At 54.8% G+C, this 22,275-nt stretch overlaps 1 protein-coding gene across 10 annotated transcripts; it reads right to left on the reverse strand.

Moving 5' to 3' along the window:
- Nucleotides 1-377: 377 nt before the first annotated feature.
- Nucleotides 378-22,160, reverse strand: MAP7D1 (MAP7 domain containing 1). 10 transcript variants are annotated; one of them, XM_058303881.1, is made up of 18 exons: nt 21,550-22,160; nt 9,081-9,425; nt 8,816-8,884; nt 7,908-8,071; nt 7,113-7,227; nt 5,590-5,700; nt 4,457-4,579; nt 4,206-4,360; nt 3,939-4,084; nt 3,154-3,482; nt 2,728-2,905; nt 2,502-2,640; nt 2,273-2,377; nt 1,900-1,953; nt 1,660-1,699; nt 1,475-1,565; nt 1,164-1,357; nt 378-975 (listed from the first exon to the last, which is right to left on the reverse strand). In XM_058303881.1, the coding sequence occupies exons 1-18, from the start codon at nt 21,593-21,595 to the stop codon at nt 965-967; spliced, it is 2,415 nt and encodes an 804-aa protein (XP_058159864.1). In that variant the 5' UTR covers nt 21,596-22,160; the 3' UTR covers nt 378-964. The 10 variants fall into 10 exon arrangements, with proteins under 10 accessions (XP_058159864.1, XP_058159868.1, XP_058159865.1 ...); XM_058303885.2 differs by having other exon boundaries at nt 2,728-2,878; nt 4,206-4,357; nt 21,550-22,155; XM_058303882.2 differs by having other exon boundaries at nt 4,206-4,357; nt 21,550-22,155.
- Nucleotides 22,161-22,275: the final 115 nt, after the last annotated feature.

The following is a 22,275-nucleotide window of genomic DNA, read 5'->3' on the forward strand; positions in this document are numbered from 1 at the left end:
TAGGAGCAAGATGGCCACTTGAAAAAAGCAAGATTCTGTGTAGAAGGAAGAGGAAGAGATGGGAATGGATGTTGAGTAGGCGGCCCACAGTGTCTATGACTGCTAGCCTGTAAATTCCATGAGAACTAAGGCTACATCTTTTCCTACTATGGTATCCCCAGCACATTGCCCATTACCAGTATAGAAAAGGCAATACTATTTGCTGAATAAGTAAATGAATGAATTCATGACCAACATGGAAGACCACAAGGCAGGAAGTCTATAACTGGTACCACCAGGTGAAGACAGACCCCCAGGCCCTAGGTTCCTAAGTTCTTCTTGGAATTCAAGAGGCCACCTGCTCCCACCCTACCGCCAGCCCCAAGGATAGACATGACTGGCAGAATTATTCTCACTTTATTTCTGGAGAAGTTTGATCAGATGCAGTAACACTGATTCCAGGCGAAGGCAGGTGACATGGGTACCCCTTCAACAACCAGTATCCTGTGGTCCAAGGCACCCCTTATCCCCAGACCTGGGTTCCCCCTTAGTTACAGTTAAATAAAGAGAGGACGATCTCCCCAGGGAGCCTTGTGGGGAGGGTGTGCCTCCTGCACCTACTCCCCTCCACGCAGAGATGTCTGAGCAAAAGCTATTTACAGTATTCACATTCACTGTACCCCAACAAACCAAAGCAAATACTACAGGTGACCCTTCCTCAAATGAGGAGGCCAGAGAGGCTGTGAGTGTATGTGTGTGTATCGGGGGAGGGGTTGTCTGTGCGTGTGAGCACACGTGAACTGGGGGCAGGGTCTGGCTCTGGCCAAAGAGACATCAGTCTATAAGGTGCAGATTAAAAACAAGAGAGGACCCACCCCCAGGGGCCCAGGTCACTTCCAGCTTTGTTCTGTTTCGTTCTCCTCCAGACATCCTGGTGGATGATGCAGAGGAGCCCTCATAGCTGTTCTGGATCCAGGGCAATCTTTTAAAGGACTTCTGGGGAAAAAAGAGATGGGGAAACAGTCAGGGCAAACCATTCCTCCATGGCCCAGATGGTTGGGGTCTTCGAGGTGGAGTGTGGGAGGGCCTCAGGCAGAGCTGGAAGAAGAGAGGGGAAGGCTGGGGAATCCAGGGAAGGTTGTTACAGAGGGATGGATGTGGGTTCAGGAAACAGGGGTCCCCACCTGTGACCTGAGGGGGCTGCACCACAGCTTTCTTGAGGAAGGCTTCTGCCTCTGCGAAGGGCAAGAGTGCCTCTGGTGTTCGGCCCAGACTCTTGTCCCCCTGGGGCCCCTTAGGGGAGAAGCCATTCTCCTGGTGTGTCGGGAGAGGCTGAAGGCCATTCACCAGGGACCCTGGTGATTCCTTGCTTGGCATGCTGTGGATGGAGGGGTCAATGCTCAGTAACGTTGGGAATATTCTGGTAAAGCCCAGCCCACAGCTCTAGGTTGACCCTGCCTCCCTGCTCAGGGTCCCTGGGATTGGGAGCTGATACCTCCATTGAGGTTCCTGGGGTGCCAGCTCCTCTTTCTGCACAGCCTCTTTCTGCAGCCCCGAGGGCCGAGCCTCCACAGTTTTCAGAGGGTCTACCACAAGGAAGGAAGGGCGATCAGCCAGGGGCTGGTGAGGGGGTTGAGGTTTGAGGATGGGGATGGGGGAGAAGAGGGACAGGGACTTTACCTGGGCTGGAATTGTCTTCTGCCTCCTTTATGTCCTGCTTCTGCATTGAAGAGGAAGAGCAGTCAGACTCAAAGCAGATCTGGAGCCACCCCACTAAGGTGCCGAATTCTTCTCTCCCTCAGCCCAGGCCCTCCGCCGCCTCTTCACAGCCTCCTCTTCCTTGACCCTGGATGCCTTTCCCCAGCCTTCTTCCCCCACGCTGCCCCTCGTTCCCAGTCCTGCCTCTCGGGGGATCCTGACCTTGGTCTCAGCAGCTTCTGACTTCCGAGTCCGCTTCATGATCTCCTCCAGACGCTGTTAGGAGACCCCAGACCAGTTAGGCTCAAACCCGGCTCTAATCCTAAGCCTCCACCAGCCCCGTTCCTGTAGTCTCAGGTCCCTCCAAGTTTAGACCAACCCCTTCCAGACCAGGAACTAGAACCTGTCGCAGATTCTTGTCCTGCCGTCCACGAGCCCAAGGCAGGTCCACTCCACCATCCTCACTAGCCCCTTCACTGGGGCGGGGACCCAGACCAGCAGATGGCCCCGCCCACCCGCGCCAGGCCCTGCCCCGCGAAGCCCCGCCCACCCGCGCGCCTAGGAGCGTCCCTACCCTCCGCGGCCACCTGCACACCTTTTTGCGTTCTTGCCGCTCCTGCTTCTCCCGGTGGAAGTGCTTTTCCCGCTCCAATCGCTGCCGCTCGGCTTCTTCCCGGGACCGAGCTTCCGCCTCCTCTTTCTGCCAAGACACGGGTGAGCGTTGGGCAGTTGACCTCCAGCCTCCCCTCCAGGCCACCCCCGGCCCGCTACCGGGAGGCGCGCGCGCCCAAGCCGGAACCACCCATGGGCTCGCCGGGCGGCACCTGCTTCTGCAGCCGCTCCTGCTCCTCCTGCTCGGCCTGCGCCTTCTCCCCGGCCTCCTGCTGCTCCCGCCTCCGGGCCTCCGCCTCCTGCTCTGCCCGGGCCTCAGCCTCCTGCGCCAGCTGCTCCTCTCTCATTCGCCTGGGGGACAGAGAAAATTTAGGGCTTCGTCCTGCGCTTCTCTTCCAGCCCCCTAAGGGACCCTTCAGTCTTCGAGGGCGCACTCACTTGTCCCGTTCAGCCTGCAGCCTTCGCTCCTGCTCCTCGCGCTCGCGCTGCTCCCGGGCCTGGCGCCGCTTCTCAGCCAAGAGCCGAGTGGCCTCCTCTCTGTCTGTCGTGCCCGCCATGGGTTTGCTAGGGGTCACCGGGGGAGCAGGGGCTGGGGGTGAGATCAGGACAGCAGTACCTGGAGCGGGAGCCAGGGCCAGGATTCAGCACACAGCACGTCCCCTTGCTTCCTGGAGCTCAGGGTGGCCCACCCACCCAACTTCTGCCATCAATTCAGTGTGGGGACGTCCTCATCTCTGACACATGTTCTGGGGCTGGACCTGCTGAGGGCAGGAGCTCCTCTTTCTGTCTCCCAACACCCAGGTCCCACGCAGAGCTGGCTTCAATGGCCCTGCCCACTTCTCAGTCCCCTCTCTTGGCGCCCACCTGCAGGGGTCTCCACCGTGGGCTGCTCCTTCTGGGGCTGGGTTGGTGTGGGTGAGGGCACAGGCGAGGGGGCTGGTGAGGTGGGGGCTGCTGGTTCCTTCTCATCGCCGGCTCTGCCCTTGGTCTGGTTCTTGTCCTCAGGCCCTGCTGTGCTGGGACTCTCCTTTGTCTCCTCCTTCCTCCGAACCCGCCCTTTGGGTGATGCAGTGGTGCCACGGGGGGACGGCGGTTTTGGGGGCAGAGCATGGCCTGGGCTGGGGCTGGGACAGGGAGAGGCAGGCCTGTGCCAGGATGTGGAGGGAGAAGACGGCCGGGCCTTGGATTTGGGACTGAGAGAGAAGGGAATGGTTAGACTTTGAGGACAGATTCCCTCCCCTCGGCTAGTTCAGCTCCCCGCCTCATGCGCTCACAGAGCCATATTATTTCCTTTTAGAACATGCAGCCCGGTTCGTAATTATATATTCCTTTGTGAGATTCTTTGATGAACGTGTCTTCCAAATAGCAGGTAAGCTTAATAAGAGCAAGCCCTGGGCCTGGTTTGGCTCACCAGGTATCTCCAGCACCCACACTGGCAAGTCGTCATTCCTTCTTTCAGGAGGTATTTGAGTGCTTATCATGTGACAGACACTGCTCTAGGTGCTGGGCTACTTCAGTGATCAAAACACTCAAGGAAAAAAATTGTCCTCAAGGAGCTCTCAGGCTAGAGTTTTGAGTCAAACAAATATTGTGAATGAAGGGCAGGTGCCGCCTGGCCCCGCCCCTGCCCTGGCCCCGCCCCCGCCCACCTGAGCTCGGGGGCGGCGGCTGCCGCGACGCGCTGGCGCGGGGAGGCCGGCAGCGACTGGCGCTTCTTGAGGCTGCGCTCCCGGGCCAGGGCGCTCTTCTCCTTCTCGTTTTCCCGCTCTTTGTCCTTCTTCTCCTTTTTCTGCAGCTGGAGGGGGAGGGCGTGGGCCCGGATGAGCGCGGGCAGAGCTGAGGTCGGCGGCGCGCGCGCGCTCCTCGGGTCGGGGCTCCGCGTCCCCACCGTGCGCGGGCAAGCGGCGGCCACTCACCGGCGAGGCCTCGGGCCGGCGGCGGGGCGCGGCGGGGCTGCCCCCGGCGCTGGGCTTGCGGCGCTCCCCGCCGGGGACACAGCGGTGCACGCTTCGCGGGGCGCTGCACGGCGTCAGGGGGCTGGCGGAGGCCGAGCGCGGGCACACCGGCACTGCTGCGGAGGCAGGAGTGCGGTTGGGGTGCGGCCCAGAAGCCAGGCCGGTCCCTGCCGCGCCCCTCGTGGGAGGGCTCCCAGGGCCGCAGCCCCTACCCTGGTCGCGGCCGTTCCGGGGCAGTGTGACTGCGCTGCGACTCCGTGCCAGGAAGGAGAGGGTGGGCGTCATCAGGCGGTCTACGATGCTGCTCTCCCAGGCGCTCAGCTGCAAGCTCCGATCTGGAGGGAGAAGGCCAAGTGAAGCCGGTCGGGTGACCCGAGGCAGGCAGGGGCAGAGGGGGATGGCCAGGTACAGGTTCTCACCCAGGAGGATGCTCCCCGCAGTAACGCATGGGCCACACTTGTCCCTCTGCCCGGGGGATTGGGCCTCTACTGCAGACCCAACTGCCCCTCCCCATATCCTACGGTAGGGCCCTGCCCATCCTGCTCCCAGGAGGCTGGTAGGGACCGCATGCCTCCCGTGGACTTGGGACACTGAGGGTCCTTTTGTTCCTCTCACTCAGGAAAGGCTCAACTTTTAGGAGTCTTGTGCCAAGGAGAGGCTGCTAGGGGGGGCCCAGGCTGCCTTGGGCCACCCTGCCCTGTCCCCTCAGCTGCTGGGTTATTTTTAAGCCTCAGTCAGGAGGGGTTGGTACAGCAGCTGATTTAGTTGCTAGACAACAGAACAACCAAATAAAAGCTAAAGAAGCTTATAAATAATTCCAACCATGGCCCCTTCACACTTGAGCACCAGGACATGGTGGGAGGGCAGGGGCCATGCCGCCCTGGTTGGCCACAACTCTGGAGCTCTGAGGGCGGGGAGGGCAGGGTTGTATGGGCCAAGGTGGAGCCTGAATCAGGGAACTCCCCACCCCGCCCCCAGCACTTAGTCTGGCACATGGGGGCAAGGCCACCTGCCCAAGTTCGGTCCAGGCCAGCTGGCTGTGGTTGGAGATGAGGTTGCCTGCCTGTTCCCACCTCCAGCCCCCACCCCCAGCTGGCTCTTGAGGCCTCTGCCTACTGGGGCATTGCCCTATGTCTCTGTTCTCTGCAAGGTGCAGCTCTGTCCTCAGGGTCCAGACCCAAATGCCGGCTCCCCCGAGAGGCACAGAGCCCCAGGTGGGGTAGAGTGGGGGTGGAGACCTGGCGTAGACGAGGGCCCAGGGCCTGGGGTTCTGACTGAGCTCTGGAGGAGGCTTGGTGGGGACTACAAGGGGCTCTGGAGGGGGGAGGGCTGGGCCTTCTCTTACTTCTACTGGGGGAGTTCCAGAGCGTGGCAGAGGACTTTGAGAGCCGCTTGTTGATTATAGAGTCCACGTGTTTGGGCAGGTTTACTGCCGACACGGAGCACCTGCTCCCACCTGGAGGGGAAAAGACACGGCATTAGGGCCGGGCCGGACAGGAGCCAGGGGGGGCACTGAGGCCTTCCATGCAGGATGCTCCATGGGAAGGGTGAGAGGAAGGAGTGGGTGGGCTAGGACGGGGGTGGGGAGGAGGCAGACTTGGCCTGGGAAGGGGAGAGGGGTAGGTGGCCAGAGACAACCTGGGTTGGGGGAGCCGACAGAGAAGGAACAGAGGGAGATGGAGCAAAATTAAAGAAACTACAGCCTTCCTGGCCAGAGGAAATAATTCCCTAGGGCTGGGGGCACTGCAACCATCCATCCCAGCCACCCAGCACTGGCACTTGCTGACACTGCCCAGCCAAGGCACTATGAATACAACACCCACATACCCAGAAAAATGCAGAGACATTCCTAAACAGAACAACCCAGTCGTAAGTCACTTGCACAAATACAGATATTCAAATACATGCAGATGCAGGCATTCTCAGTGATAGACACTTAAGCATGCACACATGTATGCAGACATGTACAGACTCAGAAACACAAACACAGCATGTCAGATTCAGATATACACACAGGCACAAACACATGGAAGCACCCTAGCTATCACATTTGTGATAGCTACCATTTGTTGGATGCTTGCCATGTGCCAGGTACCATGGTGGACACCCACCACTCAGGCTATTTCACTTGATCCTGCCAAACATTTCTCTACAGCCACACTGGCAGGTAGTATCGTTATCTCCATTGTACAGATGAAGAAAGTGAGACATTGAAAAGTTGTGCCTTATCTGCAGTCACATAGCAAGGGTCAGAGCCAGGTTCCTGACCCAGTTCTGTTGTATTCGGGAGCCCTTACTGAGGTGGACAAGGCCGCAAACACATATGAAGACACACAATGCACAGATCCATGAGCACGTACACTGACAGATACAGCTAGACATACCGATCCCTGTCATTATAGAAAGACATCCAAGCACAGTGATACATACAGGCCAGCAAAGCATCAGACCAAAATTCATGATGGCCCTACATGAAGAAAACTCAAAGGCAAAAATCTACTTTCCAAGGTATGCACATAAAAGGGTGACAGTTTTCTACACATATCGAGGGCCTCCAGGGCATTAAATCCTGTTTTATGTATCATCCACTGATAATAATTGACGGGAGCAAAGAAGGCTAATCCTAAAATGACAGGGGTTGGAAAAGCAAACCAAAATGAAGAAATCCCATCTCTGACACGCTAGTGGAAGGCCTCGGGAAGGGATGATTTGGTTTATAGACTCTGGAAGACACGAGTTGCATGAAGCAAGGCATTGCCTGCTGCAGGAAGCCCCTAGCTGCTTCTACTATGCTGCTTCCTTCCCCCACTCCTCAGCCTCACCTACCCACCCGACCCACCAGTCCCACCAGCCCCTCCACCCACTCACTGGTCTTATGTCCTGGTGAGTTGTGGTGCAGGGCCCCTGCCCAAGACCAGCGCTGCTGCCGGATTTCAGTCCATGTCTTCTTCACAGACCGCTGGATGGCAGCTTCATAGCGCTCCTAGAGGGAAAAGGGGGAGAGGAGAGAGCTCTGGGCTCAGAATCATTCGATTACACCTGGAAGAAAGGCCCCTGCCCAGAAGCTTTTCCTGACTCACTGCAGGTAACGAGGGTTACTGAATCCTTGTTATAAGTAGGGCTCATTGGCAACAGATCCCTTTCCACTTGTTCTTGGGGAGCCTTTCACTGTTCTTGAGTCATTTCCTGGGCAGGGCGGTGTTGCCCTGGCACTGAGGGTCCTGGGGTTCCTGGAACAGGCCTTGGGGGTATTCCCCCATCCCCACCCTGGGCAAAGCCAGGCCACCTTTTCCTCCTATTCCCCCAGTGTTCAAGACAGGTCTCTACCCGTGTCGTGAAGCAAGTCATGCTCACACAGACACATATCTGCATGCTTACAACCACAGACCTCTGAGGGCGTACACCCAAACACACGTGCTCACAATGCACATGGTTACAGGCATCCACACCTGCATTGCAGAACCAAACAGGTACACAGTGGCCCAGATCCCACACACTGCACACACAACACAAGTAGAGATGTGAATACAGATATAACCGTGTACCTCCAGGTAACACAGACACGCATGCACATATGTGGACACCCTTAGCCAGGATACAGGTGTGTGGATCCACATGTACACTGATGCACGCATGCCCAGTTAGAAATCGGCATGAACGCACCTTGTTTTTCTCCAACTTTTGCCGCTGCCGCTCCTCCAGGGCCGCTCGGCGTTGCTCGGCTTTAAGCCGCTGTTCCTCCAGGCGCCGCCGGCGCTCCTGGAGCTGCTTCTCCCGCAGTGCCTTGGCCTTCTCCTCCTTCTCCAGCCACACTGCCTTCTTGGCAGCTGTTGGGAAAGAAGCCCCAGGGGGGTGTGAGGGGTTCTGCAGGGGGCCCTGCCAAGCATATCTCCTCCAAATGACCTTCCCATTGCCCCAGCTCTGGGTGGGTGTTTGTTTATTTATTTAAGGAGGTACTGAGGATTGAACCCAGGATCTTGTACATGGGAAGGAGGTGCTCAACCACTTGAGCTATATCTGCTCCTCAATGAGTGTTTGTTTTTAGGAGGTACCAGAGACCGAACCTGGGACCTTGTGCATGGGAAGCAGGTGCTCAACCCCTTGAGCTACATTCGCTCCCCTGGGCGGCCTTTCTCCTGCCTGCTTATGGGGAACGTCCCTCTCAGGCTCCTCCTCAAAGTGAAGGGCTCCTTGAAGACAGGCACAGGCCTCAGAATGGAGGCCTATTTCTCCCCCATTGGCCTCATGGCCTCTGAGCGCTGAAGGAGGAATCAGTTATTTAGTGCAAGATCCTGTCTGATATGGGGGCCTGCTGGACAGATGTCCACATATCCTGACTGAGAACATGGATCTGGAGTGAGACATAACTTCTGGATCTGAATCTCAGTGACTCTACTGATTTCATCAGTCTGAATCTCTGTTTCCTGTCACTAGGATTAAATGAGCTACTGTATGTACTGCGTTTAGCACAGTGCACATAATTAAGTGTTCCAGAAGTCTCAGCTGTTATTAATAGGATGCTGATGGTGATGCTGATGCTGATGATGACGACGAAGATGCTTCCCACTCACCCAGGTACTTGGCCCGCTCTTCTCGCCGCTCTTTTGCCAGCTTGTGCCTCTCTCCTGCCTTTTTCGCATCTTAGCAGGGGAACAAGAACACACTTAGGTCAAAAGACTCTCCAAACGGGAGTCAGCCTGGGGCCCTCCCCATCTCCCCTTTTCCTTTCCCTATCTCTTCCAGGGCAAAGCGGATCCCCTCAGGTGGCATCATCCAGGGCTGAGGCCTTGAGCCAAGGGTGTTGAGGTCAGGACTAGGGGCATCCATCACACACACCTTGTTTTGTGGGAGGGCTATCGGAGGCTGGCGCTGCCGTTGGGGATGGCTGGCTGCTCCTTCGAGGAGGCTTGGCATCCCGTTGGCCTGTGGCTGGGGGGGTGGGACCCCTGCTCTTCACTTCTGAGGAAGGGGACGCCTCCTGTCGGGGGGCTGGCACAGGCCCGACCTGCTCTGGGGGGCTCTCTGGTTCCACGGGGAGCTGCTTAGGGCTAGCAGGGTTCTTCATGGCAGGAGGGGTGTCTGGGGGAGTGTCAGGAACCAGGGATGACATCGGTGGTGGTGGTGGAAAGGGGTCACCTTCTGGAGAAGGTCTTGGCTCTGGGGGGGTCCTGGCTGCCATAGCTGGAAAATCAACATAGGAGAGGAGACAGTGTCAGAGAGTATATCTGTACAGTCAGTTCAACACATAGCCGTTCCCTGGTCCAACTGATGTATTCATTCATTCATGCATGCATGTATGCATACTGAGTTCCCTCTATATGCCAGGCCCTGTTCCAGATACTGATGATATAATGGTAAGAAAACAGACGTGGTCTCTGCCTTTGTGGATCCCATGCTCCAGCAGGGCAGATGGACAAACAGTCAGGCAATTATAGGTTAACTTACATTTGGAGAAGTAACAACTAAGCTGAAATCTGAAGGATGAGCTGGAGTTGGCAAAGCAAGGGGAGAAGCATGAGGGTTTCTGGCAAAGAGAAGAATATGTGCAAAGGGCCTGGGGAGGAAGGGAACAGGCTGTATTGGAGGAACTGAGAAAAAGTTTGTAACACATATTAGTGCACCAAATGGTAATGACTTATTTCCATGTCTGCCTCCCTCATCTCTCTGCTTTATCTCTAGGTCACAGTGCCCACCCACTCCAGGGCCTGGTGCACAGAGGGTGCTGGTGCTGGGCACTTGGGACCATCCAAGAGGAAGGACATAAGCATTGCCCAAGTGGGATGCCCATGTTGCTAAATTCCCCAGTGGAGGCAACAATCCATATTTCTCTTAAAAGATTTAATATTCCAGGGACCCTGGAAAGCACACCAATGCCAAATGAAGAAGACATATAATCTGATATATATACATGTACATATATAGACATGTGTGCACACGCACAATGTGAGGCAGGAGAAAGGTTTTGGAGTCAGCCAGATGAGGTCCCCTATTCTGATTTCACCAAGACAAGAAAGGAGGGCCTGCTTCCCCAGCAGGTAATCTTGGGTAAGACATTAACCTCTCTAAGGCTCAGTTTTCATATCTGTAAAATGGGTTTATGAACCCAAGGTAGTAGGGGTGTCAGTACAGTGCATGGCACAATCAATGTACCAGCAAGCATCTCCTTCCCTTTTCCTATGGGTCTTCTTTTTTTTTTTTTTTTAATGATATACATATTTTTTTTCCTTTCCCCTTCCCCACCCCCCCACCCCCCAGTTGTCTGCTCTCTGTGTCCATTCGCTGTGTGTTCTTCTATGGCCACTTCTATCCTTATCAGCAGCACTGGGAATCTGTGTTTCTCTTTGTTGCGTCATCTTGCTGTGTCAGCTCTCCATGTGTGCGGCGCCATTCCTGGGCAGGCTGCACTTTTTTTAGTGCTGGGTGGCTCTCCTTACGGGGTGCACTCCTTGCATGTAGGGCTCCCCTATGCAGGGAACACCCCTGAGTGGCAGGGCACTCCTTGCGCACATCAGCACTGCACATGGGCCAGCTCCACACGGGTCAAGGAGGCCCAGGGTTTGAACCGTGGACCTCCCATGTGGTAGCTGGACGCCCTAACCTCTGGGCCAAGTCCGCTTCCCTCCTATGAGTCTTATGAAGCTGCTAGGTCTCCTAGAGGGAAGCCTCTGCATGTTGAGCCCTGGTACCATCTGCCGCTACTCTCTGGGCACTGAGGGAGTCAGGGGGGACACAGCCGCTGACCTGGGCTTAGGGAGCAGGGCTGGGGCCCATTAAAGGGGAATCTAAGGAAGCACTGTTTAGGGAAGCAGACGTGGCTCAACTGATAGAGCATCTGTCTACTATATGGAGGGTCCAGGGTTTGATCCCCAGGGCCTCCTGACCCATGAGGTGAGCTGGCCTATGTGCAGTCCTGCCTCGCACAAGGAGTGCCGTGCCACGCAGGGGTGCCCCCATATAGGGGTGCCCCATGTGCAAGGAGTGCACCCCACAAGGAGAGCCGCCCTGTGTGAAAAAAGCGCAGCCTGCCCAGGAGTGGCGCTGTACACACGGAGAGCTGATGCAGCAAGATGACGCAACAAAAAAAGAGATGCCATTTCCCAGTGTTGCCGGATAATACAAGGGGACGCAGAAGAACACACAGTGAATGGACACAGAGAACAGACAATTGGGTGGGGGGAGAGGAGGTGAGGGGAAGGGGAAAGAATAAATAAAATAAATCTTAAAAAAAAAAAAGGAAGCACTGCTTGCTCTCACTGGGCACCTCCACCATGCTGGGTCCTCCTACCACCTCAGGGAACTCTTACCATCTCAGGAGGTGCTGAACTCCCCATCCCTGTGGTGACAGCATGTGGGGGGGTGGGGGAGGGATAAAGACACATCTAAGGAACCGCCTTTGAGACACTTGGCGCCTTCTCCAGGGAAGCAGTGGAGTCTTGTGGTTGAATTTGGGCTCTGAAGTCAGACTATTTGAGTATGAATTTTGGCTTCCCCATTAACTACCCATGTGACCTTAGGCTAGTTACAGACGCTCTCTGAGCCACAGCTCTTCATCTATAAAATGCAGATAAAATAATACCTACTTTACAGCATTGTGATGAGTACTAGTTACAACAATAACCATTAACATTTATACATTTATTGAGAGCTTTCTCTGTCCAAAGCATATATTAACTTGTTTAATCCCCACTGATAATACCTATGAAGAAGCCACTATAAATATCTTTCATACAGGTAAAGAAAGTAAAGCATAAAAAGGTTATCTGACATCACCCAGCAGTAAATGGAGGGGCCTGGATTTGAACTCAGCATCTGTCACCAGAGCCCATGCTCTTACCCACTCCAGTCTCCTGCCTCTTCTGAAGGCAGCAGATGAGGTAATTCATGTTATGCAATGAAATTACCTGAGGTTCATGCCACTTTCCCCTCATTCTTTCCCTGGACTCTAGGCAAGAGCCTCTCCAGCTCTGCCAGCTGCTAAGCCCCGTAACAGTCAACCAGCTCTCTTCATACCAGCTCAGAGACAGCTGCCTGGTCACTGCCAGTCTTTTCCCCAGCCAGTTGCAAATTCCTTTACCAACTCCAAAGGACAATAAAACTAATTAGTAGCAACCATTTCGTGTGTGCTTACTATGTGCTAGGAGCTGAACTAAGTTCTCATATCCCCATCCTGTATCCTCACAACTTTGAAAGACAAAGATCCTTATCCCCATTATATAGATGAGGCAAGTGAGGCTCACCCTAAGTGACTGTCCCAGGGCCCTAGAACTAGCACGTGGTGGAGCCAGGATTTGAATCCAGGACTGTCTGGGCCAAAGCCTGGGTGTGTCAGTACTAAGCTCCAAGGCTGAGGGTGAGGCCTGTTTATGCCCGTTCTCCTAGCATCCATGCATGCTTCAGGTGTTGCAAGGAAAACTGGTAGGTGTGTGTTTGTCCACACCTAGGCAAATCACACCCACTAGGCAAGACAATGAATTCCCAACTAGGGCCGGATGAGCCGTCTGATGGGAGCCTGGGTGGAGGTAGGAGGCCTGGGAGGGACCAGTACCTGGATATTAGATGCAGCGGAGTAGAAGATTCTTAGGTTTTAGGTGGCACAAGCCTGAGTGGGGATCCCAGCTCTGCTCTGGGACCTTGGGCATGCCCTGGACCTCTCAGAGCCCGATTCCTTACCAAGTTGTTGTGACAGACAGCAAGTAGGTGCATGATCTCTAGCACCTAGCAGGGATGAGCTCTGTAAAACGCAGCTGCCCTGAAGAATCTGTCCACTTCTCCCCATCTCTTCGGTTAGGCCTTCACCTCCAGTGCACCAAGAAACTGCTCTTCACAAGGTCACCACCTCCACCTTGCTAACTCCAGTAGCCATTTTTCATTTTTCAGTTCTCATTTTGACCTATCAACAGCATTTGACACGATTGACCTCTCCATGCTCCTTGAAACACTTTCTTCACTGGCTTTGAAGAAAACGCACTTCCCTGGTTTTCCTTCTACCTTGCTGTCTGCACTGCTCAGTCTTCTTTGCTGGTCCCTCCTTAACTTCCCAACCTCTTAACGCTGGTGTGCCCCAAGGCTCAGGCCAGGACCTCAGCTCCCTTCTGTCTATGTGTACTCCCTGGGTGATCTCATCCAGACTCACAGCCTTAAATACCATCACTCTGCTGATGACAACCAAATTTGTGTCTCTACCCCCAACCTCTCCCTTGGATTCCAGTTTCATTCATGTAACTCCCTACTTGACACCACTGGATGGCTAACTGATGTCCCAAATTTAACACACCCAAAACTTGAGCTCCTGATCCCCAAACCTGCTTCTCCCCTGCTTTTCCCCATCACAGTTCATGGCAACATCATCCTTCCAATTTCTCAGGCCAAAGCCTTGGAGTCATTTCGACTCTTTTCTTCCCTACACCCCATATCTAATCTCTCAGCAAATCCTTTTGTCCATGTTCAAATATATCCAAATCCAATCAATTCTCACTAGCTCAACTTTTACCACCTTGGTCCAAGCCTCTATCACCTCTTGCAAGAGACTCTCTGCTCCTATTGTGTGTTCCCCTTGTCTTTTACCAACACTGCTGCCAGAGTGATTCTGTTTAGAAAGAAAGCAGATCATGTCACTCCTCTGCCAAAATCTTTCAAAGACTCCCCATCATACCAGGAGGAAAAACCAAAGTCATCACTGGCCTAGAAGCATTATTACCAGTCTAACATTGTCTCCCACCACTAGAGTATCGTCTCCAGGAGGGCACAGATTTTTGTTTATTTTGTTAGCTGCTGTATCTCTAGGGCCGGTGGAGGCTGGCACGGAGGCATTCTATAGTTATTTGTTCTATGAATAAATGAATGAACTCCATCCCAGCAGATATCATCATCCTCTCTCTTACCTGGATGACTGCCAAGTCCTCACATTGCTCTACCTGCACCCATCCCCACTCTGCTCTCCACTGGGCAGCCAGAATAATCTTTACCAAAATGCAAATCTGATTGGTACCCCCTGCCATTTGAAATCTTTTAGTGGCTTCCCATTGCTCTGAAGATAGAAAAAATTCTTGTAGCCAACCTATAAGTCTGGCATAGTCTGGCCTCCGTGTTGCCCTTCCCCATTTGAATCTCCTCTTCTGCCCTGCTCTCCACCTGCTCTCTGCACTCTAGTCACACTGACCTTCTTTTAATTCCAGTAACTATCCATGATCCCTTCTGCCACAGGGCCTTTGCACATGTGTTTTCCCTCTTCTCCTAGTTAACTCCAACTCACCCTTCTGATCTTAGCTCAGTTACCACTTCCTCAGGTAACCTTCTCTGGCCTCTCTGACCGGAAGCCATTATATACATTTATGGCTTTGTGTGCCTCTTGTTTGGAGCACTGTCACAGTTACAATTTTAAACTTCCTTATGTGGTTTGTCTTTATTGTCAACCTTCCCCTGAATTGTAAGGAAGCCCTAGCAGGGCTGGACCTTGTCTGTTTTGCTCATCACTGTATCACCAGCCACGTATGTGGAGACAATCACAAAATGCTGTTGAATGAGAATAAGACACTATAATATGGTGAACCTGAGGCCACCTAGCCTAAAAGTAGGCACATGCGGAAGACCTTTTTTACACTAACAAAGAGTAGGTTGCAATTTATTGCAAAGGGATAAATAGCTGAAGGGAAGCAAAACAACTGCATCTCAATAAGTTTCTGCAGCTTCTTAGACTAAGTCACTAAGAAATTAATAAAAATGATAATGAGTATTTACTCCAAGAGCTCAACAAGAAAAACTTCTTGAAAGGCAAACAGGATATTTGGAACTCGTTTTCTGACCTGGTGGACTATTGACCCAGAATACAAATATTTTCCTCTGAATTAGGCCAAACTGGACAAAATCTCATTGGGGCAGTGGTATCTAGAACAAATTATATCCTGCTGAATTAATTCCTTGGTTAATTATCTATATGATGTGGTTAAATCATTTCTGAATTTTTTTCCCATTTCTAATCACCAGATGAGATTTTCTGCCACTCAGTTTTAGTCAATGTTATTTTTGGTCAGTGTCAGATTGTGCGGTTTTAGTCACTTTCAGTTTTACATTGCTATGCTATCTTCCAGAAGTATTTGTTAAGAACTGGATAAGAGTTAGATAGTTTGTATTTATTTCTTGGCACAAAGAGCATTGGCAGGGCAAAGGTGCAGGAGCTGGTTGCATGGTAGGGTCAAAAAGTCCTGTCTTCCCAAGGGCCCCAAGAGGGGTTTGGAGAGAATGTGTCTGGGGTCTGCAGAAAGATCAGGGCCAAGTCCCTCAGAGGGCCTGTCACATGTCTCAGGGTGCTAACTTCCCGTCTCCACCCTCTGGGAGCTGGCAGGCCTTTCCTCTCCATTCTGCTCTCTCCCCACCCCAACAACTCCTCCAGGACCAAATATTCCTCTCACAACACTGCTAATTCAGTTTAGCTTTTCTGTTTGCTTGCTACCCACCCCATTCCCTCTTAATGTAAGAGCACACTGCAGGAAGGGACTGGGTCTTCAGCATTTTGGCAGCCTCGGGGCCTTACAAAGGGTCTGTCGGGCACAGAGTAGGATTTCAGTGTCTGTTAATGAATGCCTGGATGGTTGAATGGATGGACTGGTATTCTCTGGAAAGCTATAGTCAAACTCCCAAGCTGCTCCAAAGTCTAGACTCTCTAAACCCTAAATGTCTTGACCATATCAGTCAGCCTTGTACCTCTGCCAGGCCCTAAGTCCAGGAAGAGAAACAAACTAATTTATAGAGAGGCCCTACCGTAGAGGAGGCACTTTCCTTTATCTCATTTAATTCTTACAACAACCCTTAAGGGAAAGAACTCTGATGGCCCCCATTTCACAGGTGAGAGAACTATTACTCAGACAAGTTAGGTGAATTGCTCAGTCAGTGTCAGAGTTAGGATGTGAACCCAGGTCTATCTGATGACAAAGCCCTTATGTCATGCTTTTTTTCTGGTAGACAGTCACAACACCCCTCCCTGAGGCTCTTGTCTGTTCCCCAAAGAAGGAAGTGATTTGGTGGCTTCCCCCAAGGGAGGTACCCCCCACAATTGTGAAGGGTGCAGGTGGGGCGGGGAGGCCCTGAGCTCAGAGCACAGGAATGCAGGGAAGGCAGGCTTCTGCCTGGGCTGGCCACTAGGAGGCAGGAAGTGAGGCATTTGGGCAGGCGGAGGAGAGAGCAGCCCACCTCCGGGGGCAGAGCAAGAGAGTGCCTAGGGGAGAACTGGGAGGGCGGGGGTTGTGCACAAGCTGCACCCCTGGGCAGGGAGCATAGGGGACACAGAGGCATGAGGCAGAAAGGAAACAGAACAGAGATCAGAGATCAGCACCTCTAGCTCTAGTAGCAGCTCTTTAGGACCAGATAAATGAAGATAGGAGGCAGACAGACGTGCAAAGACACAGAGAGGATGGACACGTATATACAACAGAGAGAGACACCCAGACAATGCAGACAGAGCCTGCACAGTGGCAAGAGACAAGTCATTCTTTTTGTCCTCCTCTCTCTGTTGCTCTTTCTCACACAGGGAACAGACACAGACCTAATGGAATTCAGACGCAGCAGGGTATGCAAAACCACACACACACACAGAGTCCAGCACCTGCTGAGGCACAGGCAACGCTGCAGAGAGACACAAGGACACGGACACAATGTTCCCAGTATATACAATGTACATTTATGCAGCCTCATCCAGGCCACTTCTGCCCTGCCCCTTCTGGGCATTCCTTTACCTGAGCCCAGGGAGAGTCTGATGAACACAGCAGCAACTAATGCTTGTGTCAGGCACAGACCTACATACTTGAAAAAGCATTAGTTCATTTAATCTTCCCCACCATCATATGGGGTAGACATCATTACCCCATTTTACAAACGAGGAAACAATCAGATTAAGACACTTGCTTAAGCTACACAGCTGGTGAGGAGCAGCCTGGGGTTTGCACCCCAATCAGTGTGACAGACTGCATCCTCACCCTGAGGCCTGATGGGGGCAGCTTCCTGGGGACCCTTCCTTCTGGAGAGATCTGGGCTGGGAGAACGGGAGCCAGCAGGAAGGACAAATGCAGGTGGTGGGGTGGGGGTGCTCAGTTGTGGGGCAGGGACAGAGGGAACCGTGAGGGGGCAGCATCACTCCCAGCCTGGATAGGGCTGAGCTCTGACAGGGAGTACACTAGAGAGGGGGCACCTGTTCCAGGGCAGTTGGTCTCAGAACCTGGGCAGCAGGGCATGGGGGGCCAGGCCATGGACCTCTACGGGTGATAAAGCTGGGAACCCATCAGAGACTGCAGATCTGAAAGAGTTCTCTGGCTGGGCTGGCGGCCATTGTTCCCGGCCTCCAATCAGGAGCACCCACTTCCTGTTATTTTAGGCGGCAGGAAATGACCCCATGCCGCAGCCCAGGCCCTACCACGTCCCTCCCTCAGCCCCAGCAGGGCTGCCCGATGCTAAGAGCAGAACTTGTGACGGCTGGACAGTTATGAACGCCTGGGTCCAGGTTCTCCTTCTTGTCTACCTTGCCAGACTCCAACCTAACAGGGCTCTGGGGGGACCCAGGCTGGTTCCATCCACCTCTGCCTGCCAGAGAAGAGATCATGGAGTCCCCAAGACCAAGATGCCCACAGAAGACCAGTTATGGAAGAGAAGAAGGCCAGATCCTGTCCCCATGGGCCATGACAACTTAGCATGGGCCAAAGTCCAGGGCAGAAAAGCACAGAGGTTTTGTGCACAGGCTTTGGAGTCTGATGGGCCTGGGCTCAGTTCTGTCTCTGCCAATTGCTACCTGTATAACCTTGGGCAAGTGACTTTGTATCTCTGGATGAGCCTCATCTGTAAAATGGGGATAATAATAGTCCTACCCATGGCATTGTGGTGAGGACCAATGAGACAGTGCATGTGATTAGCATTGTGCCTGGCACAGAGAAGGCCTGAAATAAAGGAGAGTGCTAACTGAGACTGGAAGATAATAAATGGGAAATAATTTGGTCCACCAATGAGTCTATGCCTGGCCAAGTCTTCTCCTCTTAAGACTGGTGAAGAGTTCCATGCCAGCAAAACTGCTCTCTGCTCCCCTCAGGGCAACGCTGCAGCTGAGAGGTGATGGAGGAACACTGAAGGCTGTGCCCGGGGTGCCAGGCAGAGCTACCACCAGCCAACAAAGCTGCATTATCTGGCCTGGCTAGATGTCTCCCTCAATGACTCCAAAGCCCAGTGGGGACCCAAGGACATGTGTCCTAAGACCTGCCCCAATGGCCTCAAGTGCCACCACTCTAGTCTGGGCCCTGCTTTAAGGCCCTTCCCCCTTCCCTCAGCCCAGCCCATCAACATCAGTGTCCATCCCCAGGGGAAGAGGGTGGGGCAAGTTGGCCTACTGCCCCTTCCTCCTCATTTGCATATGCATGACTGCACATTAGGGGCTCATTAGAGGCCTCTCATTACTAGACTCGCCAGCTAAAGGATCCCCCACCCCCACCCCAAGGCATCAGTAGGAGGTGCCAGTCAGGCAGGCCTCAGGCCTTTGTGTCAGGCTCACCAACTCCTACTCATCCTTTAAGGTTCACCTCTTATGCCTTCTCCTCTGTGAAGCCTTCCAGAGTCCACTGCTCTGCCAGGTATCCCATTTTATCTCCAGACTGCAGCGTTCTTGGTACAGTACCACTGTACCAAGAGCTCCCCAAGGGCACTGAGCCAGGCACATGGTGGGAGAGCAGCCTGGGTGTAATGGATGACTGGTTGCACCTATCTCTTGGATCTTCTTTCCTACTCCCACTGCACCCTGGCTTGTGTCTGTCCCTTCCACCCTCTTGTCTGCCTCACATTGCCTCCTGAAGTTCTAATTATCTATCTCCTCTTCAGATCTCCAAAGGCATTAAAAACACTAATTTTAAAAACAACAAAACCAATAAAATAGCTAGTGTTTATTGAGTACTAAGTACGTGCCAGGGCCTAGGCTAAGTGTTTTCTGTGTTCACCTAATTTAATGATTCAAGATCTCCAGGAGATAATTTCTAGCATTATTCTTTTTTTATAGATGGCAAAACCTAAGACTTAGTTTGAACAACTTACCTGAGGTCACACAGTCATAAATTAAGCCCGCACTCTTGACCAGACAGCTCCCAATTCCCAACCCCACCACCCAAGCTCCTGGCTGGCCTGCTGGCACCAGTTCCAGTGAGTACAACAATGGTAAGAACATTTGCTTGAGGGTGTCTGAGAACTCTCAAATTCACCATGTTAGGCTGACTATGCTTCGCCCATTTTCCAGGGCCAGAAACAGGCTCAAGCACTTGCCCTAGTCCATGGCCAGTAAATGGCTTATCGGGATTTCCACCCAAAGAGGGACCACACTCTCATTCCCCTACTCCATGCTGCCTCCCTGCCTATGTGAAAACAGAACTCAGAGAGGGCAGGGATCATGTCATGTGCACTCCGAGCCTCAAACCTGGCCTTGAACTCTCACAGGGCATATGCTGTGGACATACCAAGTGCTGGCGGCTTGTTGCATTAACTTTACCCTCAGGAATCCCTTGCCTCATAGGGGACTCTGTCACCTTCAACTTTTCTGTGTAGGGACCAGCTACCATCCCTACCCAGGTTCTCAAGTAACTCCATCTAGATGCCCATGTATAAAAGTGTCTTCCCCAACCAGTACCCTATCCAGGACCCTCAGTACAGCCAAGCATCTCCCCCTCCCCCCACCAAGCTTTCATATTCAGTCCTGGCATCCCACCCTGAGCCCTAATTATAAACCACTGCCCACTCATGTGCCTCGTATATGGCCCAGTCACCACTCCCACTTGGGCCCCAATGTACACACCGACAACAAGGACCCTCAGGTGCAGAAGCAGAAGCAGATGGACCTAGGCTGGGTCTCCCTGGGTGTCCCCTCTCAGGCTCAGCAGAGCCAATAGAAAAAACAGGCATCCTTCTTTCCAGTACAATCTGCAAACCGCCAACCACACCAGCCTGAGGGCAGCCTCCCCTCTGCATACTCCTAGCTCCCACACCCACATGGTCCCCTCGAAGCACCCATGCAGGCAAGGGGAGGAGCCCACCCACAGCCAAGTAGCCCCACCTTGCCCTGGGTTCTCTCGCACCCAGACACCGTTTCATCCTAGCCCACGCCCCAGGGAGCTGGGAGGTGACAGGATTAGGCTCCAGGACTCCATGGGGGTGTGGGGATAGGGCCGCCTCCCCCTGAGTCAGTGGGAACAAAATTTGGGTCCTCAATAATCAGCTCTTCCCTCCCCTTCCAGGAAGGAGGAGAAAGAGAAGCGGCCTCCGTCAACACTAGGCAGGCCCAACCAGAAACCAGTCCCCACCCCCTCATCAGCTGCTCCCGGATCCGAATGGGATTTGCAGAAGTCCTGGGCCCTGGTGGCTAGTTGGGTAGGGGGAAGGGGGAGGGGAGCCTTGGTGGTCTGGGGCGCGGGAGAGTGTGTGCGTAGGGGGAGGTGGCCAAAGCCCCTGCCTGGGGAATGATGTGGCAGGTCAGGGGAGTGCCGGCCTTGAGCCTTCACCTCATTGCCAGGGAGAGACTGGGGCCTAGAGAGGCTGGGAAGGAGAGAGAACAGAATAAACAGATTACTTCTGTCCACCTCCTCCCCAAATCGGGCTGGGTGGGGCTCCGGAGTAGGCCCGGCTGCAGGGGAGGCGGCCCACTCCCCAGCTCCCGCCCTCGCCCCTAACAATGCCGCCTCCCCTCCCCCTCCCCCTCGCCTTTATCCGGCGGGTTCCTCGCAGCCTCCGCCTGGCCTCCCCCTCCTCTCCCCTCCCGGCCGGCCCGCAGCAGCAACAGGCCCTTTGCGCGGCAGCTGGAGGGATGAGGTGGGGGCTAGGTCTGGGCCAGGGCCTGGGCGTATGCTGGGCGCCGGACTGAAAATGAGGACCCCCGATGCACACATGCCGGGGTCGCACGTGCCCACTGGGCATGGGGACGGGGACAGACGCCTCTGCTCAGTGGAGGATTCAGGGCCTGGGGTGGAGCGGGAAGGCGGTGGGGGCGGGGAAGCCGACACAGGCTGGGCTAGGGCGAGAGGCTCACCCCAACAACTCTGGAGCCGGGTGCCCCCGCGGATCCCGCCGCAGGGCGTCTCGGCGCCCGGGGTGAGGGAAGGGGCAGCTGTCAGAACAGGCGTCGGTGGCCCCGAGCCGCGGCCGCCACCGCAGCCTTTATTTTTAAACTTCAAAGCGGTCACAGGGCGCGGCGGGGGAGGGGTCCCCGCCCAGCAGGCCGGCCGCATCCTCGGCCTCTCCCGCGGGCCCTCGACCTCCCCCTACCCCCACCTCCTCCTCTGCTTGGCTCCTGGGATACCTGGGGGTGCTCCGGGGCCCGGCTCCGCATGCGGGCCGCTCTCCATGGCTGCGGCGTCACTGGGGGTCTCGGGGTCTCAGGGGTGAAGGCGGCGGCCGCCCGCGGCCAAGAAGGGGGTCCCGCGGCGCATCATGCCCGGCCCAGTCCGGCGGGCACCGACTCGGAGGCGGGGACGCTCCAAGGAAGGTCGCGGCTGGTGCCCCGCGAGGCTCGGCGTCGCCGTCCGCCTGGTGTCCGTGGGCTCGGGCTGCGATCCCGCTCCTCGCCCGGCGCCGGCCCGGTCGCTGCCGCGGCCCTGCCCTATTGTACAGCCCGGGCTGGGCCTGGCCGCCCGCTGGAGCATACCAAGTGCGGCGCGGGGAGCACCGCCCCCGCAGCCTGCGGGCGCCGAGTCGCGGTTGCGCCCGCCCCGTCCGCGCCGTCCCCGCCCTGGAGCTGAGGGTCTGGAGCCTGGAGAAGGCCCCTCCAGGGCCGCGGTGAAGGGGGCGTCGGGGCCGAGAGAGCACGAGCGTCGAGCTGCCTCCCCCTGCGACAGGGCGTTGGTACGCGCCGCAGCGCGAGAAGACTATGTAGGGAGCGCTCGTGTGACTCACCCGCCGCGGGACTGGGGGGAGCTTGGGCGAGCCGGGCTAGGAGCCCCCGATAACACTCTGGAGCCTGGGAGCTCTGGGGCTGAGGGAGCAACTCCAAGTCTAAGTTCCCTCCCAAACCCACCTCAACCAAAAT

Source organism: Dasypus novemcinctus, chromosome 9 (assembly GCF_030445035.2).
Source record: "Dasypus novemcinctus isolate mDasNov1 chromosome 9, mDasNov1.1.hap2, whole genome shotgun sequence".
In the NCBI taxonomy this organism is placed as follows: domain Eukaryota; kingdom Metazoa; phylum Chordata; class Mammalia; order Cingulata; family Dasypodidae; genus Dasypus; species Dasypus novemcinctus.